Here is a 19,699-nt window from a genome sequence, read left to right on the forward strand (position 1 = left end):
CTCAGATGATGGCTGTGACGCACTGGTGGATGTTCTCATGGACATTTTCAACATCTCCCTGAGCTGTGCATAGTTCCAGCGTGCTTCAAGGCCACTTCCAACATCCCCATGCTGAAAAATTCTCAATGACTATTGGTCTGTTACATTTACACTCATCATCATGAAGTGCTTCGAAAGGCTCATGATGAAGTATATTAAGACCCTGCTGTCACCCTCACTAAACACCCAGCAATTCACGTATCGACCCAACAGCTCAATGGATTTTGCCATTTCCATCACCCTCCATCTGAACCTCACCCACCTGGAGAAGAAGGACACCTGTGTCAGACTACTGTTCATAGACCTCAGTTCTGCACTTAACACTATTATTCCTCAGCACTTGATTGGAAAGCTGAGCCTGCTTGCCCGACATACCACCCTTTGTAACTGGATCCTGGACTTCCTGACTGGGAGATCTCAGTCCGTCTGGATTGGGAACAGCATCTCCAACACCATCACACTGAGCACGGGGGATCCCCAGGGCTGTGTGCTCAGTCCACTACTGTTCAACCTGCTGACACGTGACTGTGTAGCGATGCACATGTTGAATCACATCAAGTGTGCTGATGATATGACTGTAGTGGGTCTCAACAGAGAGGAGGTGCAACGGACTGGTGCAGAACCAACAACCTGTTTCTGAACGTGGACAAGACGAAAGAGATCGGTTGACTTCAGGAGGGCTTGGAGGGACCACTCTCTGCTGGAGATTGTGAAGAACACTAAATTCCTTGAAGTACATCTGGCAGAGAATCTTTACCTGGACACTCAACAACGGTTCCATAGCCAAGAAAGCCCAGCAGCGTCTCTATTTTTTGCGCAGGCTGACGAAAGGCACCCCACCCCCCAATTCTCACCACATTCTACAGAGGGTTCATTGAGAGTACTCCAAGCTGCTGTATCACTGCCTGGTTCAGGAGTTGCACTGTCTCAGATTGTAAGACCCAATAACAGGTAGTGAGGACAACTGAGAGGTCTCTCTTCCCTCCATTACAGAAATTTACACCATATGCTGCATCCGAAAGGCTAAGAGCATTGTGGAATATCCCACATACCCCTCAGACTCTTCTCCCTCCTGCCATGTGGCAGGAGATACCAGAGCATTTGGTCTCTGTAAGCCAGAAAATGCAACAGGTTCTCTCACGCTCTCAACACTGTCCATTATGTAGGTAGCGGCCTGTGCTCCTTTCTTCCTGAAGTCGATGATCTGTCCTTTAGTTTTGCTGACATTGAGGGAGAGATTGCTATCTTTACACCATGACATCAAACATTCTATCTCCTTCCTGTATTCTGACTCCTCATTGTTTGGTAGCTAGCCTGCAAAAGTGGTGTCATCAGTATTGATTTAAGATTATTGACTAATGAAATCTGCAAGTGGAGAAATGAGATTTTTTTAAGCAGTGAATTATGATCTGGAATGTATTAGCTCAAAAAAATGATGAAAACCGATACAATTCCCTTAAAATGGTAGAGTTTACACAAGTGTTTAAATCAGTAGAGAGTGATTATTTAGATAACTTGTTTGAGGAACTTGTGCTAATGCAATGGTGCAAAAGATTTGAAAATCTCAACTGTCCAGATCAAAATGAGTTTAATTAATTGGTTTTCCAGCTGCTGTATTCAGTGTCCACCTTCCATTAATATAATGTATTACAGCTACAGGAAGTTCTGCCTCAAATTGTCTGCCTTGCTTTGACAGTAACTCCAACTTCTCTGAATCAGGACTAATAATATAATACTAACATTATATTACCTCTAAATTATCCTTCATATTACGTATTCTGACTTGATAGTATGCTATCGCTGTGACTGGGTGAGTAACCTAATGTCATCACAGGAGAAATATTAACACAAACATTGTAGTGATTCAACCGTTCATGCCACCTTGGAGTAGTTTGGAAATAGCAATAAATGTATCTATGTCAGGATCACCTATATCCTTCAACAATTTGGCTTTTTTAAACACAAAGCTGTGGTTTGAGACAATTCAACAATTTTATTCCTGATAGCTTTCATTGCAAGCTACAATGAAAGAACTAGGATTTAAGCTTTTTTTAAAATATCATAGCTTAAACGATGCTGCAGTTTTTGGATGTTATTGATATTATTGGCCATGAGAGAGATGAAAGTTTGAACAGTCTATTCTTCAGTTTGATGTTTATTGTGAAGATGTCTGTGGTACTGTAATGAAGGACTCCAGATGTCTTTCATTTTGAGAAATCTGGCAGCAGGTTTTCTGCATGACTGCAATGGGTGAAGAGTGCCTTCATGGGTCATTAAGTTATGAAATTCTTAGAATGCAGATTTTGTTTTACTTATGGCCTTATTCTGAAAGTAATTCTAAATTTTGGGACCTAACATACAACTTTGTTCTCAAAAATCAAAATGGAAAAATCAAAACATTAACTGAGTCTTTCAGAAATAGGTTAACCTTGATTTAATTACAAGGCTTTAATGCCAATTCAAAGATGACATTTGCCATATAACAAATAACCAAGACCATTTTTCATTCACTAGGTAAGAAGAAAAAGCTGCTAGTTAGTAACACAAATTACATATGACTAATATTTAAGGTCGGTGATGGGAATAGTGGATGAAGAGGTGGATGACTTGACAGTTGTAATGTATGTATTCTGAACTGGACAAAATATTCTAGGAATCCAGAACGTGATCAACTGGATCTCATTTCTGGTAACTACTTTCCAACTTTCAATCAAATTAAGCGAATTTTATGGCTTTCAGACAAAAGATTTTTTTAATTTCAAAAATATACTTTATTCATAAAATTATTTGTATCTCTTTACTATTGGTCATGCCATTCTTGTGCATACATTACATTGCTTTACATACAGACATCGAAATTTATTTTTCCTATGTACAAGTCTGTACATTTACTATCCAGCTTTTCTGCTGAGGCATCAGCGGAGCCCGAATGACTGAGTGGTCTCCCGGTTCTTCTAAGGCAGGCAGATGTTACACAGTGGTCTTTCCCCACTGCGTCTTGGCGGCAGCTCCCCAAGCTTCAACGCGTCCCTCAACATGTAGTCCTGGACCTTGGAATGTGCCAGTCTGTAACACTCGGTCAAGGTCAACTCCTTCAGCTGGAAGATCGACAGGTTTCGGACCGCCCAGAGAGCATCCTTCACTGAGTTGATGATCCTCCAGTCACAGTTGATGTTCGTCCTGGTGTGCATCCCGGGGAACAGACCGTAGAGCACGGAGTCCCACGTCACGGCGCTGCTCGGGACGAACCTCGACAAATACCACTGCATTCCTCTCCAGACTTCTTCTGCGTAGGCGTATTCCAGAAGGAGGTGTGTGACAATCTCGTTTCCCCCCGCAGCCACTTCGAGGGCAACGGTGGTGTGGCTAAGAGTCTGGGCGTGCATAAAGGATCAAATCATGTCTTGGTGCTTGTTGGAAAGTTCTGGTGATGAGGCATTCTGCCAAATGGCTTTGACAGTCTGCTCAGGGAACCACTCGATAGGATCCACCCTCTCCTTTTCCCGAAGGGTCTCAAGGACACTACATGCTGACCACTTCCTGATGGACTTGTGGTCAAAGGTGTTTTTCTTCATAAGCTTCTTCACGAAGGACAGGTGATACGGAACAGTCCAACTACTCAGCGTTCCGCGGCAGCGCAGCCAGGCCCATCCTTTGCAACACCTGGGACAGGTAGAACCTCAGTACATAGTGACACTTGGTGTTTGTGTACCAGGGATCCACGCACAGCTTGATGTAGCCACACAGAAAGGTGGCCATCAGGGTGAGGGTGACATTGAGTGTATTTTTCCCCCATTGTCCAGATCTTTATACATCGAGTCCCTTCGGACCCGGTCCATCTTTGACCTCCATATAAATCGGAAGATGGCCTGGGTGACTGCAGTGGCATAGGTTCTGGGAATAGGCCAGACCTATGCCACGTATAACAGCAATGACAGTGCCTCGGCAAATGATGGACTCGGCAAATGGCTCTATGCAGCACACAAACAAGGCAGGAGAGAGAGGGCGGCCCTGCCTGACTCCAGATCTGACTGGGAAGCTATCTGATTCCCACCCATTGATTGAGACTGCACTGACAATGTTAGTGTAGAGCAGTCTGATCCAATTGCAGATTCGCTCCCCAAAGCCCATTTTGGAGAGAACATCTCTCGTATATACGTGTGTGATATCCTGTCAAAGGCTTTCTCCTGGTCCAGGCTGATTAGGCAGGTGTCCAACCCTCTGTCCTGCACGTAGGCGATTGTATTCCTGAGGAGTGCGAGACTCTCAGTGATCTTCCTGCATGGTAAAGCACAGGTTTGGTCGGGGTGAATCACCGACCCCAGAGCAGACCTGATCAGACAAAAGATTTTTTTATTTCAAAAATATACTTTATTGATAAAATAATTTGATGGTCTGTACAGTTGGTCATGCCATACATATGTAAACATTTAGATACAGAGATCAGAATTTATCATTTTTATATACCGTCTGTACGTTTTTCAATCATGTGACCATATATTTAGCTGAGGCGTCAGCAGAGCCCGTATGACTGCGTGGGCCCCCTGTTCTTCTGGGTATGTGAGCAGCAGCAAGATGCAATTTGAGAACATGCAAGCTGGGAGCCTGTGGCTAGAGAGACTTCCTTGTGGATCCATTTCTTACTTGCAAGAAAGTCTGAAACATTTTATTTTAAATTTATTTTCAGATTCCAGCATCCGCGGTAATTTGCTTCTTTATTACTGTTTGCTAGCTACCTTCACCCCTTCAGAATCTGAAGACCGAAACTTTGCTGCTTCTTGACTCCCACTATTCATTTGGAAGAACAGTTTCTGGAAAATGTGTTTGCTATTTGTTGAAAACCGACTTTAAAGCTTTTTTCTTCAGCCCAGACTATTATAACTAGAAGACCACATAAAAAGATTACTTAATATCTAACCTTGTTATCTTCATTAACAGCCTTCTGGAATGACTGATGAAGAGCTTATGCTCAAAACGTCCACTCTCCTGCTTCTCAGGTGCTGCCTGACAAGGCTATACATTTCCAGCACCACACGCTTTGACTCTGATCTCCAGTATCTGCGGTCCTCAGTTTCTCTTCATTAATAGCCTTGCCCTAGTGAACAAGCTCATGTTCAGTGCTTGAGCTGTTTCAGCCCTACTGTTTTGCTTCAAGTGATCATAACTTAATTTACAAAATCCATTAGTGTTCCAACAGAATCTAAAGCAGTTTGTTTATTATCAACAAGTTTGAGAACAATCATTTCTAACTCAAATAATGTTGGGAAAAATAATCATTAGAAATACCACTTTTCTGTTTCCTTCATTGTGTTGGTTCAGCCTTCAACCATTTCTGCTTTTTAATGTTCTTTGTATTTGAATGTCTATGGAAGACTTTCAGGTTGTGTATAATTTTAGTTTATTGGAATTAGAGATCCAGTTGATTGGGGAGAATGAGTAGTTGAAGAAAATTAATATTAACAGGAAGGTTATACTAGAGAACTTAATGGAGCTGAAAATCAATAAAACTCCAGAACTGGATGGTCTACATCGTGGAGCATTGAAGGAGATGGCTAAAGAAATCATCAATGCTTTGGTGATTACCTTGGAAGATTTTATAAATTCTGGAATATTTCCTACAGATGACAAGCAAGCAAATGTGACCTCATTATTTAAGAATGGAGCAAAAGAAAACTGGGAACTACAAACCCATCAGCTTTGCATCAGTAGGAGGGAAAATGCTAGAATCTATTACAAATGATGTGATAAATGAACACTTAAAACACAATGATCTGATTGGGCATAGTAAGCATGGATTTGTGAATGAGAGATAGTGTTTGACAAACTTATTGGTGTTTTTTGAGGACGTTACTGACAAACTTGATGTAAAGTTGCCAAAGGGCTGCTCTGTCATGAAAGGGAGGGCAACTGGTGGTGGCTTATCCTGAGGGTCACCATACCTCAGATAGGGGAGAGAATGTGAAGAAGATCCCTTCATGGTCACCTTAGATGGTGCAGGAATTGAGTCTATGCTGTTGGCATTATTCTGCATTTTGTTTGATCAGCCATTATTTTATTAAGTAGTAGAGCAGGCTTGACAGACTGGCTATTGCTGTTCCTATTTATTCTTGCAGTTTTATTTTTGATCTCAATTTGTGGATTTTTACCTGAAGATATTAATTTGTACTAATTTATTTTTTAATTAGAATCTTAGCAACATCTGTTAGTTATGAAAAAGCCAGCATATGTTTTTGCAAATGTCAGTTTTAATTTTTTAAACTTTCAGTAACTATAATTTCATTTATTTTTCATACTGTTATCTAAAATTTATTCTAACTTCATTTTATCCCCATATTTTTAAGATTGTTTTTCTTCTTGGCAGTACTTTTCACCTAGCTGCTTGAGTAGCCTGTAGGTTTCCTGCACTGCTTCAGCCAAATGCCAAAGTTCTCATTCGTAGCTTGAGAGCATTTCATTGCAGCACACCTTGGTCATGCCTTGCCAGATACAAACTTCTCAACCAGGGATTTTGTATTGCAGTCCAAAACAGGATACATGAAAACTTCTATTCAATTGTAAGATGATAACTTGGATAATTCTGAAAATTGAATATTAAGCCATCAGCTAAACAAAATTGTTACACTTTTGTTTAGTGATTTGTTCACTAACTTCATGGGGTAGACGAATTATTGATAGCTGCTATTTTGTGTCAGAAAAGCTCTATATTCTCCTTCAAAAATTTAAAATTTTTGAGGAAGAGTTTGTTGTTTTGTGTTTCATGAGGAACTTCTAATGTGTCACTGAATGGAAATGTTCTGTGGTATAAAACAATGGCTAGAGGTTAAAAGTCAGTTGTTCACACTAGCCAGTCAGAATAACAATGCTATTAACAATCTTTACGTAGTTTGATATATTACATAGTGCATTTGTGTTATGTTACAGGTCTGATAAATTATTAGTTTATAGAAATTGTGATTGCCATAATGGAATTTGATTCCACGCCCCCAAAATTTTAACCTTAAATTCTGGACCACACGTCCAATGATGTTGGTGCTGTCACTGCTTCCCCACTTTCTATCACAGCAGTCCTTCAGGCTTGGACCACACCGTGTTTAAGGCAGGTTCAATTAATTAATTCAAAAATACACTAGTAGCTATTTGAATAGAAACAACAAGTCATAATCTTTTTTTAGGTAGCCAGCGTAGATGCATGAATTGAATGGCTGCCTCCTGCACCTGTGATTCTGTGGAATAGAATAAGTAATTCAATTTTTATTTTTTTAGTTTCTAATAGTACCAAAATTATTCTACATGTTAGAAGAGACACCAAAGTGATGATTTATGTTAATAGGAACGTTTGGCATGATGTTGCTCTTTCATAATTCTGCCAATTCATATTCTTGAGCTATCTGGGCTACTAACCTCAAAATGTTGTATAAGTGGGCAGATGAAGCACGATGTGGGTAAATGTGAGGTTAAAGTTAAGTATGGAAAATAAGGCAAAGTATTATTTGAATGGGAAGAGAGAGGTGTACGAAGACCTGGATGTCCTTGTATACTGGCTGCTGAAAGTAAGCCTGCAGGTGCAGCAATTGATGAAGAAGACAATATGTTGGTGATCTTGAGAATTTGTGTACATGAGACAGGGATGTGTTGTTCCAGTGGTGCAGGCCATTGGTGAGACCTGAAGTATTGTCTGCAGTTTTGGCCGCCTCACCTGAGAGAGGATATTCTGGCAATGGAGGGAGTTCAACAAAGGTTCACTAGGCTGGTAGGTTTCTGGAATGGTAGGACTAATGTATGAAAAGAGAGTGAATATTCAGATTTCACTGCATCATAGAGTCATGTACACAAACTCCATTTAAAAGTCATAGTACTTTTCTGATCTTCCGATCAATGTAGGCAAGTTTGCATCTTCCCACATTGGACTCCAGCTACCAAATATTTACCATCTCATTTGAACCATCTAAAATCTATTCGTACACGTTTTAAAATTTCCTCTTGACAACTTCTTTTTCTACATATCTTTAGCCGCTGTACATTTGGTCCCTGATCCAACTTGATATAGCTTGTAAATAGTTGTTGTATGCATCTGTCATTTGCCTTCGCAAGTTCATGTGTGCCATTTCCTTCCCCTCAACAACTATTTCTATTACCCCTTTTAAGGCTTCCAGAAATTAGTTAGACACCATTTTCCCTTAATAACAAATCCGTTATGATTCTTCTGAATCAATCCACGTTTTTCCATGTGACTATTACTTCGACCCTGAACAACTACTGTTTATCCTGCCAGTAACCAAAGTCGAATTGATTGGCCTATAATTGATGTATCTAACTTTACAATGTTTTTTGAACAGGGGTACAATGTTTTTTGAACAGGGGTGTAATGTTTGCAATTCTCTAATCTTCCAGCACCAACCCCAACTACAGGGAAGACTGAAATATTATGACTGTCTTTGCAATTTCCTTATGTTAATATCTTTTTGACCCTTAATTGGTCCAATTCTTCCTGTTACCATCCTTTCACAATTGATGTGCTTGTGGAAAACTTTGCTTTTACATTAGCTGCCATATTTTTCCATAATCACTCACATTTGTTCACCCCTCTTTTGAACCTTCTGTATGATACCCTCATAAAAAGATTTTTTTGTTAACTTAATCTTTACCTTGCTTTTCATCCAGGCAGCTCTTGACTTTTGTTCTTACTTTTACAAAATGAGGCAAGTATTTATCAATGAGGTAAAAATTTAGCTATCCCAACAGAAACTCCAGCCCGAGCTGCAGTTAAAGGATCTTTGGAAGTGTTCTCCTTTTGGAGAAAACTTTCAGAATGCTACGCTGTATGTTTTGGCAGCAAAGTGCGTGACAGAAGATGATGGTCCTTTCTGATCAGTCTTCAATTCTGAATCTTACTGGCCCTGATGTACTATCATGAAGTGGAGTATGTAAGAAATCAAATTAAGAAGGAAGAATTGTTATTTACAGAGATGTAGAAATCTTCTGATGCAGTTCCACTCTTAGCTGACCACTGTTCATTTTTTGAATGCATAAACTAAAAATGGATTGATTCTACTGAAATAATTCTGTGGGAAAAATGGCAGCATTGTGACACTATCGCAGACATAATAAGTAAGCACATAATCAAGTAAATTATGGCTGTAACTCATTTTCTCAATTTTTTTTTACATCCTTTGTCTTTGGTCTAATTCCTATGACAAAAGAAATGCTAACTCATTGTGCAAAGAATCCTTATTTTATAGCTCACCTCCTACCATTCTTGCCAGCTTTTGAAATTTTAATTCTCATTGTTTTACTTCTCCTTTTCCTTAAATCCATTGCCAAATTGAGTGCTCTTAAAGGTATACTTTTTAAACTTCAGCCTGATGTGTTTAGAATTATTATTTTAGCCTGTTACTAGGTACCCTAGTACTGATGACAAATCCATTTGAGTAATGAAGATTATGGCAACTGACCAACTTTTAAATGAATTGTTTCAATCCAGCGCTACTGATGCACTGTGGTAACGTTTTTAATTACGGTGAACAAGACTTTCTAGACGCCAGAGTTTGTCTGAGATCATAATATCTCTGAATTATTTCAGCTCTGAGTAGCAGTAATTGGCTGGAGTCAGTTTTTCCGTCAGTAACTTAGGTGGAAGTCCTGTCAACAAGCACTGCTGGCTATGTGGATTGGTCAGCAGCTCTGTAGTCTCCTCAAATTCACTGAGAACAAAGGTTGCAGGTATTTCCCAGATTCGAAGTCTAGGCCTCCAGATAAGGTAAGTGCAGGGAGTCTCCAGGCAGTGAGTGAAGAGGAGTGGGTGGGTGTTTGTGGGGTAACCAGGATGAAGACACCATTCATTGGAAGCAGCGGTTGGCTTTTGACAACGCCCACCCAATGTGGAAAGGAGTCAGTTAAGCTGTTGGGACCATCTGAGCCACCATTGCCACTCTGATAACAGCCCCTAGAAAACTGATTTAAGGCAATGGTCTGGGTGCAGTCCTCCTTGCATTTGACATTGATAAAGCTTGGGAAGTGAAAACGGTGCTGATTTTCAGATTATGTGTCCATGCAGGAAGAACTGATCAACAGAAGTAGCATCCAAACTGAGCAGCAAACCACATGAGTGGCTTGTAGCTTTCTGTCATTATTGTATTGGCTAGTCATTGCTAATAGTCATTCCAATTGAGTGTTTCATCATTCCTTTCACTTAACTCAGGAGGTATTTGAATAACAGAACTAATATTAGGGATTCGTTCAATAAATAGTGGAAACAGAGTTGCATCATGTGCCATTGGGTTAATATTAACAACAATCTTGGTTGATCAGTTGTTTTAAAGGAAATTTTATTTAATAGCTATTGAAGGAATTTTATGTTTAAAAAGAATGTGCATTGTTCTTAGAGAAAATTAAATCTAGATTAAAATTGGCTCCCAGATGCCATTCAATAGAATGTATCAACAGTTTAAAGCATGGACTGGTTGAGCACAACTGACATGCTACCTGTTGCAAATGTCTTGACATATTGTTTGATACAGTCCACCAGTCATTGAAGCATACAGCTTACATGTGACAGAATGGAACTGAAAGTCTTGTATCACAAGACTTGTGTGGTAGACAAAATGTCTTCATGGCTTGACAGTAGCATCCTCTGTGGAGAAAACCTCTGTGTTCACTGCAAAGTAGCAGCATAAGACAGTCAGCTTCACTAGTTATTCAGATTTCTAAACCCTTTTCTCAATCCAGGATAGTCTGATATAGACTGTTGGAGCTGAAGCAAGACATAATCTCAGGATAGAGCTTGCTTTTATCTCATGATGAGTTAGAACAGGATTACTAATCTACATGATCCCCTACATTATGTGTGGTCTGAGTGTACAAGTTTCTTTCATTCTTAACTTTTAATCTGTATGTGGCACAATATCGCCTTTATAGACAACTGTACTATAAACAATAACCTGCTTAAAACAGACCCATACTGTACTTGAGTGTTTGTTACAAATCTTCTGGGTTCTCCTCTGCAATCAACCAAACGCTTACATTCAGTGTTCGCTGTATATGTTGGGATTTCTACAATTCCAGACGCTACAAGAGCTAATCTCATTGGTAACCTTGTGAATAACCCCCTAGCCAACTGTTCACTGTGTAAGCTTGATGCTGACCAAAGATGTATCAAAGTTATCCTACATGATGATGGCTAGCTTGATCAATCTGCCACTCACTTTGTATCTCAAATTCATAAAAGGCCTCTTAACCCTAATACTATCCAATCTACCTCAGATTACCCCGGAAGGTGAAAATATCACAAAAATGTGAACAAAAGGGCCTATTGCTGCTAGCTTTTAGTCAACACAAATGGTTTTCTATGCTAAAAGGTTGTTGCCATCAAGCCAAAAAGGTCATTTGCGAAAACAAATTAATAATAAGTTTGGAATCACTGTGATGTCAGCTATGAAAGCTGAATGATCCCACTATTTAGTAGAATATTTCAAGTGACATGTCCCCTTGACCATTTGCATTGAACAGCATGTTGATCGTGGTCAACTAGCCTGTGCTTGCAAGTCTTAGAACAGTATGTCCACCATTAGATGATGCTGCTACAAGACATTTATTTGTTGTAAAATCTAGACTGCGGGAAGCATTAGTCAGGCTCGCTATCTGACATATTTGCAAATGCTAGAAGTTTTTTTTATTAACATGCAGGTCCTGTTTTATATTGGCAAAAGGAATTTTTATACGTACTACACCTTTTTCATTAGGAAACCCTTCAAGGGGTCATGGAGACATGACAATATCCTGATCAATCAAAACCTACCTGCTAAATAATTTGGTGTCCCATTTTTCAAGTCTGTTTCTTGTATCTTGGTCCTAGTGAGAGCAAGATGAGAAACTTTGAGTTGCGTTTTTTTTGATGTAATAATTTCAGTACTATAAAGCAGTTACTTAAAATAAAGCAAAACTTGCAAAGCCTTGCATCCAGATCTATTGATTTTAATATTGAAATCAGTTCAGGAGATAGAAAGCACAATGAAGTTTAAGTTATTAAAGTATTTTAATCTTCTTTCAAAAGGTGACTAATTAATGCTGGCCTTGAGATTAATATACAGCCCAACAGTGTGATTCTTAGATTGAAACATGTATCCGTACTGATTTACCAATTGGTCTTTTTAAAATTTAAAAATGTATGTATCTTGAATATATTCAGTGACGGTCTCCTCAACTATCAGTGATAAAGAGTTCTACAAGTACGCTATCCTTTTAAATCATTTTTCCTCATCTCAACCCTAAATAGTCTATCCCGTATGGTGAGACTGTGTCCTCTGCTTCTAGACTCCACAACCAAGGTAAATATCCACTCTCTTCATAGTCTCTCCATCTGTTAGAATTTTATACATTTCAATGTGATTCCCTCCAATCCTTCTCAACTCTAGGAAATACCAATCCAATCAAATTCCCCCTCCTCGGGGCAGTCCTGCCATACCTGGTATCAGCTTAGTGAATCTCCTGTGCAATCCCTCAGTCACAAGTGTGTTTTCTCTTCGGTAGGGGTACCAAAACAGCATGCAGTACTCTGAATGTTGGCTCATCAAACCCCTGTATAACTGTACAAAGACATCGCTATGTCTGAATGCTGGTCCTCTTGCAATGATGGCCAATATATCATTTGCTGCACCTGCATGTCTACTTTCTAAATAAGAACATCTGGATCCCTTTGTACATCAGCACTTGCTAATATATCACCATTATAAATAATATTCTACCTCGCCTTTTTTGAAGTATCTTGACAGACTGATCATTTTGTTTAATATTTAATGCTTAATACTTAAAGAGCTAGTGGAACTGTATTGAGAACATAGTATCTTGCAAAGTAATGTACAGAAACTGACATCTTTAAAAGATTTCACCCATAAACTATTCTGTGAAATCTTCAATAGGATGCTAATTTTAAAAGAAAATATTAAATGGTCTCTTGTGTTTGAGAAAGGATAGAAGATTTGGGTGGCATTTCTTGGAATAAATACAAGTAGCACAATTATCCATTAAATCTCATTGTACCTTTTTTGCACCCACCTCTTCTGAATTGTCAGTTGAGCAAAATTCTAGTTGGATACTTGGTCTGTGTTACCCAGTTTTAATGAGGTGATATTGCAGTGGGCATCAGTACCCTTTGATTGGAAAGAGAAAAATACCACATTGTTTCCTGTTCTTGATGGCTATTGAGTGAACCCTTTTGGCACCATGCCTGTACTAGTATTAGTTGAAGGACCAAACTGGCTAGTCTAAGAGTGTCCCCATTTCAGTTAAAATATTAGCTTTGCCAGTTCTGTTAATGATGAAATGTGTACATCCATAAATTGCTGCAAATTGGAAATCACTCTGGGTTCAAGCCAATTATTAATGTCTGCTATTGTCATTAGGATGAAAGTTGTGTGTTTTATGTGTATTAATTTTTTAAAGAGTCTTGATTTAAGTGAACAAATATGGGTATTGGTTTGTTTTTTGAAGGCGTTTTAAAAATTAATCAGGTCAGGCTTTTGGAATCATGATTTTAAACCAGTATGTGCTACCTGAATTGTTACTGGAAATTTGCTTATACTGTCAAGATTTATGCAGAGAGAGAAGAAAAATCATAAACTTAGCAAAAACTAGGATGTGCAAGTCTTTTTTTTCTTTTAATTTTGTGCATAAGCTTTTGGTCAGTTAGAAGGAGATCTGACTGGCCTCAGCAAGAATGGCCTTTCCAAGAAACGGAGATAGTTCTGAGTAGCTAAAGGAATGTTTGTTCAGTGAAAGAGTTCAGTTTATGAAACTTTCAGATGTGAGTGTTTGTTAGAACTCTGCAGATTCATAAAAGACTGAGAATGTCTATGCCGTCAGTTGCGTGAGGATTCATATAAGAGGTCTTCCTAGATCATCGGACTGAAACTGAGAGATCCGTTTTTCTGATTTTTTTTTCTGGTTTTTGGATAACTGTGAAGTGATAGTGTAGGGGAGTAAGTGGAATTTTGTTTTACTGTGTTTTTTGAAATCTTTCAAACTGATATACATTAAATAGGGGAAAGTGAGAACTGCAGATCAGAGTCGAGTGTGGTACTGGAAAAGCACAGCAGGTCAGGCAGCGTCCGAGGAGCAAACTGAAATACATAGCTTGATTTGTCTTTTTTTGGTCAAAACCCAGTCTGTAGCCTCATGTGCTTATGTTTTTGCATAAGATATCGCTTTTGAAATGAAGAAACAAACAAGCGTATGATCTGTCACACATGATTTCATTCAGGGATTTGAGTTACCATTAGTTGGTACATCAGCTGTGACCTTAACACAGTTCCTTAATATATTTCTCTCATTCAGTGCTTAGGGCAACGCTGGGTTCGTAGTTTATGAAGTAGGTTCTGGAGTATATAACATTTTATTGAAATATATGATGGTTCAATATTTAAAGCAGGTATCTGCAGTAGTAACTATGCTGCCATTATAACATGAAAAAAATTTAAATGGACTTAGTTGGAAAATCTCAATCATCGAAATATTTGATTTGTTCAAAAGTGAAAATATAATAGATGCGGGATAATGGTTCTGTCTCTGGAATTGGAAGAGAGGAATAAATGTGGCACAGCAGTCTTTGTCTCACTTCTAAGGAAGAATGGTATCTTAGCTTGCTGTGTTTTGGTGACTGCTCATGGTTGCAAAACTATCCCATAATGTGTTGCAATGATGATTTTATAATAGATTTTTCCTCCAAATCAAATGATGTGATGAAATATATTATCTGTGCCATGCATTGCCAACCACCTAGGTTAGTCTCATTTGATCCGTGACATATTGATTTTGTGACTTGTGCTAAACCACCCAGAAAAGGCAAGAGCAATGTGAAATGGTAAGAGCAATGAATGAGTACAGATTGTTTTGTTACAGAGTGAGGGAAGCAAGATTGTGTTCCGGTAACATGGCAATAGAGTACAAATTCTGAGCATGGGACGTGTGTCTGCACAATCCGCTTTTTTGTTTTAATCACCTCTTGTTGAAGAGCTTGGTCATAAGTGAGTGAGCCTAGTGTGAATTCGAGTGCACTCAGCCATGATAAATGACTGCTGAAGCAGAGGCATGTTTGGATTCCTGGCAACTTCTGCATCTGGTGCAAATTCGTGGAGGTGGCGGCGGAGGCAAGTTTATGCCAGTATGAGACCCAGCATCACTGGCAATAGCTGCATTGGTGAGTTAGGCCCAAAGCAGACTCATGATGGTGCCAGAGTCCAGTTTGGGCCAGCGTGGTACCTGGCAGCATCAGTGTCTGCATTGGCAGAATCTAGCAAGGACTCATAATGGCGAGGATGTTATTGGAGGCAAGATGATGCCATAGAGTGGCTGTTTTCATTCCAGCAGCAGTAGCAGTGTGAAAGGGAATCATGCATTGCCAGTAGGCCCATGGTCTATGACACAGCAGTTAATGAGAAGGATTGCAAAGCTGAATTATTTTTCTGCCTTTATATTCCATAATTTGGTTTATTTTTGTGTTTTAAGATGGTACCAGAGAGTGGTGACATTATACAGCACTTTTCACTGCATTTTGTAACAAAATACACGTGACAATAAATAAATCAAGATCTGTTCTGTCCTGTTTTGTGTGGCTTAAGTAGCTTTGTCTATGGGTTGCCATGGAACGTATGACTTCCTTTAGAAAAGTAGTCCCTGCCATGGATGAAAATGTGAAAAGAAGATCGTAACCAAACAATTTCTGTGAAATGCAAAACACTAGTCAGCATAACAAGCCATTACTTCGCCTGTAAATATGGAAGAGTCCCAAGTTCATTACCCACTTTGTGCTTAAATAATTGATCTCAACCATGACAGCAGTGAAGGTGTTGCAATTGACCACAATGATCCTGGATTAAAGAGTGAAAAATTCCTGCTCCTGAAATATCAAGTGACCATTGCTTTTAGTGCTCACGTACATACCTGTCTCTCCCAAGATGAAGTAGTGTGCCACAGTGTGAATGATTGCTTTTGGGCAAAAGTAATAGGCACTTGTGTAATTCTGATCCAGCAGGAGGAAAATCTTGCTGGAGAAATTTTAAATATTAATTGAAAACATTATTCATTTTTGCAAATGTTATGAATACTTTTTATTAATGCATGGGTACATAACTGTATGGTTAATGTCCTGCACTTTAATTGCATGTTGATAAAATTAAATTGTGTACAGAGTTGACTGGAGTGTTAAATGTAATTTGCAATTCGATTTAACTCAAGTATCTTAATATATGTTGTTTATGAGTTTGTTTTATGCTTTTCAGTGGAAGAAATACTGGTTTGTACTGACTGACCATAGCCTGCGTTACTACAAGGACTCAATTGCTGAGGACGTAAGCATTATATTTCGAAATTATTCAGAAATTAGTTAAACTATGCCCACCACCCTGAGCTATATTTGGGAGCTCTTATTATGTGTGTATGTTGATTGCCCTTTTTGTGAGAACCTGGACAGAGAAATGAAGAGGTAAAGCCTTATTGCAGAAATAGATATTAAGCATAATTTTAGCTTATGGTGATATAGTAAACAGATCTACACTGCATCAGGCCTCAAATTTTTACAAACTCCTCTTTCCACCGAATTTCAGCTGTAATGTTGACTATCATTTAAATCCGCTACAGTCACGATTACGTGTTGAGAATTCCTTCTGAAGCTGCTTGCAAATTAATTTGTGTCTAGTTGTAGTTAATCTGGGAAAACTGTTTTTGGTAACTGTTTCCTGCTTAACTGCCCTTGGATTTATAGTCAGTATTATTAACACTCCTTTACTAGTAAATCCGTGTCTCAGTTATCTGCACATATTGCAGTACAAACATCCATTTGTTCCTGAATGACAGAAAGTGCATATAGCTGTGGAGCAATTTTAAGAAAACCACATCAACTGCAGTTCAGGGTAGAAGGGTCAGCAGTAGTCCTACGCGGTGACCTATTTTCCAATACTTTGCAGAGCTTTATATTTGCCCATTTCTGGCTTCTTAGCCACCTCAACTGTAAGCTCTAGAATTCTCTCCCTGAACCACTCCACTGCTCCATTAAACGATTTGAAAAATGTACTGCTTCTATCAACTCTGAATCCATTTTTGCATTATTACACTCCTGTGAAGACCTTGGAATGTTTTACCATGTTGAAAATGCTGTGCAAAAAAAGTTGAAGTTGTTAAGCTGTGCCAATACTGCTGCTTTCAGAATAAATCTAGAAAAATGAACTGAAAGGATGTGAATTTCTTATCTTTACATACCTTGCTTGAACCTTTTCAATCACTGCTTGAACATTCTAATTTTACTTATTTCATTGCCTTGTACTGGCTAGTTCTATTATGCTGAATTACTGCAACAACTAGAAACTGAAACACCAGGTTTTGTTTTTCTCTTTAGAAGTGTGAAACCCAAAATGTTCTCTCTAAATTCACTGAAATAATTCCTGTATTGGAAATCTAAAATATGAAAGGAAATTGCAAGATGTACAGCACGGAAACAGATCCTTCAATCCAATTTGCCCATGCCGACCAGATATCCTAAATTAATCAAGTCTCATTTGCCAGCACTTGGTCCATATCCCTCTAAACCCTTCCTATCTATGTACCCATCCAGATATGTTGTAATTGTACCAGCCTCCACCACTTCCTCTGACAGCTCATTCCATACACGCACCACCCTTTGCTTGAAAAAAGTTGCCCCTTAGGTCCCTTTTAAATCATTCCCCTCTCACCCTAAACTTATGCCCCCTAGTTTTGAACCCACCTCCAGGGAAAAGACCTTATTTACCCTATCCATGCCCCTCATGATTTTATACACCTCTATAAGGTCACCACTCAGCCTCCAACCTTCGAGGGAAAACAGCTCCAACCTATTCAGCCTCTCCCTGTACTCAAACCCTCTAACACTGGCAACATTGTTATAAATCTTTTCTGAACCCTTTCAAATTTCACAATATCCATTTTATAGGAGGGAGACCATAATTGCGCACAGTATTCCAATTGTGGCCTAACCATGTCCTATATAACTGCAACATGACCCCTCATCTCCGATACTCAATGCTCTGACCAATGTACAAAAGCATATTAAATGCTTTTTTTCACTCTCCTATCTTCCTGAGATTCCACTTTCCAGAAACAATGAACCGGCACTCTAAGGTCTCTTTATTCCACAACGCTCCCCAGGACCTTACCATTAAATGTACAAAGTCCTGCCCTGAATTGCTTTTCCAAAAACAGCACCTCACGTTTATCTAAATCAAACACCATCTGCCATTCCTTGGCCCATTGGTCAATCTAAACATAATCCTGTTGTTCTCTGAGGTAACCACCTTCACTGTCCACTGCATCTCTAATTTTGGTGTCATCTGCAAACCTAGTAACTGTACGTCCTATGTTCACATCCAAATCATTTTATGTAAATGATAAAAAGCATTGGACCCAGCACCAATCCTTATGGCACACTACTGGTCACAGGCCTCCAGTCTGAAAAGCAACCCTCTACCACCACCCTCTGTCTTCTCCCTACGAGCCAGTTCTGTATTCAATACAGTTTTCCTGTATTCCATGTGATCTAACTGTGCTAACCAGTCTACCATGAGCAACTTTGGTGATAGTGACCACAATTGAGTTATGCTTGCTTTAGCAATAGAAAGGCACAGGTATATAACACAGGGCAAGAGTTATTGCTGGAGGAAAGGCAATTGAGATGCAATTAGGCAAGATTTAAGATGCATAGGATTGGGATAGGAAACTGCAGGGGATGGGCACAATTGAAATGTGGAACTTATTCAAGGAACGCCTACTGCGTGTCCTTGATAAGTACGTACCTGTCAGGCAGGGAAGAAATGGTCAAGCGAGAGAGCCATGATTACTAAAGAAGTTGAATCTCTTGTCAAGAGGAAAAATACAGCTTGTGTTAGGATGAGATGTGAAGAATCAGGGTGTTTGAGAGTTAAAAGTTAGCCAAGTAAGACCTAAAGAGAAACCTAAGAAGAGGCATGAGGGGACATAATAAGTCAATGGCAGGTATGATCAAGCAAAACCATAAAGCTTGCTTTAGATATAACAGGAATCAAAGAATGACAACAGAAAGATTAGGGCCAATCAAGGATAGTAGTGGGAAATTGTGCGTGTAGTCCGAGGTGATAGGGGAAGTGCTAAATGATTATTTTTCGTTAGTATTCACACTGGAAAAAGACAGTGTTGTCAAGGAGAATACTGAGATACAGGCTACTAGACTAGACTGGACTAACATTCACAAGGAGGTGGTGTTAGCAATTCTGGAAAGTGTGAAAATAGGTAAGACCCCTAGACTGGATGGGATTTATTCTAGGATTCTCTGGAAAACCGTGGAGGAGATTGCAGAGCCTTTGGTTTTGATCTTTATGTTGTCATTGCCTTGAGAAAGAGTGCCATAAGATTGGAGGATAGCAAATGTCCATTTGTTCAAGAAGGGGAGTAGAGACAACCCTGGTGATTATAGACCAGTGAGCCTTACTTCGGTTGTGGGTAAAGTGTTGGAGAAGGTTATAAGAGTTGGAATTTATAAGCATCTAGAGAATAATAAGTTGATTAGGAATAGTCAGCACAGTTTTATGAAAGGTAGGTCATGCTTCACATACCTTATTGAGTTCTTTGAAATGGTGACCATGCAGGTAAAGCAATTGATGTGGTG

At 39.2% G+C, this 19,699-nt stretch overlaps 1 protein-coding gene across 3 annotated transcripts in view; it reads left to right on the top strand.

Moving 5' to 3' along the window:
* The window catches only part of mprip (myosin phosphatase Rho interacting protein), a 444,516-nt gene that overhangs the window by 341,724 nt on the left and 83,093 nt on the right, over positions 1–19,699 (top strand). For all 3 annotated transcript variants that reach the window (XM_060844305.1, XM_060844307.1, XM_060844306.1), the window contains exon 11: positions 16,311–16,379. In XM_060844305.1, coding sequence (XP_060700288.1) covers positions 16,311–16,379 — 69 coding nt within the window. The remainder of the gene's footprint in view (positions 1–16,310; positions 16,380–19,699) is intronic.

Source organism: Hemiscyllium ocellatum, chromosome 25, assembly GCF_020745735.1.
Source record: "Hemiscyllium ocellatum isolate sHemOce1 chromosome 25, sHemOce1.pat.X.cur, whole genome shotgun sequence".
Lineage (NCBI taxonomy): Eukaryota > Metazoa > Chordata > Chondrichthyes > Orectolobiformes > Hemiscylliidae > Hemiscyllium > Hemiscyllium ocellatum.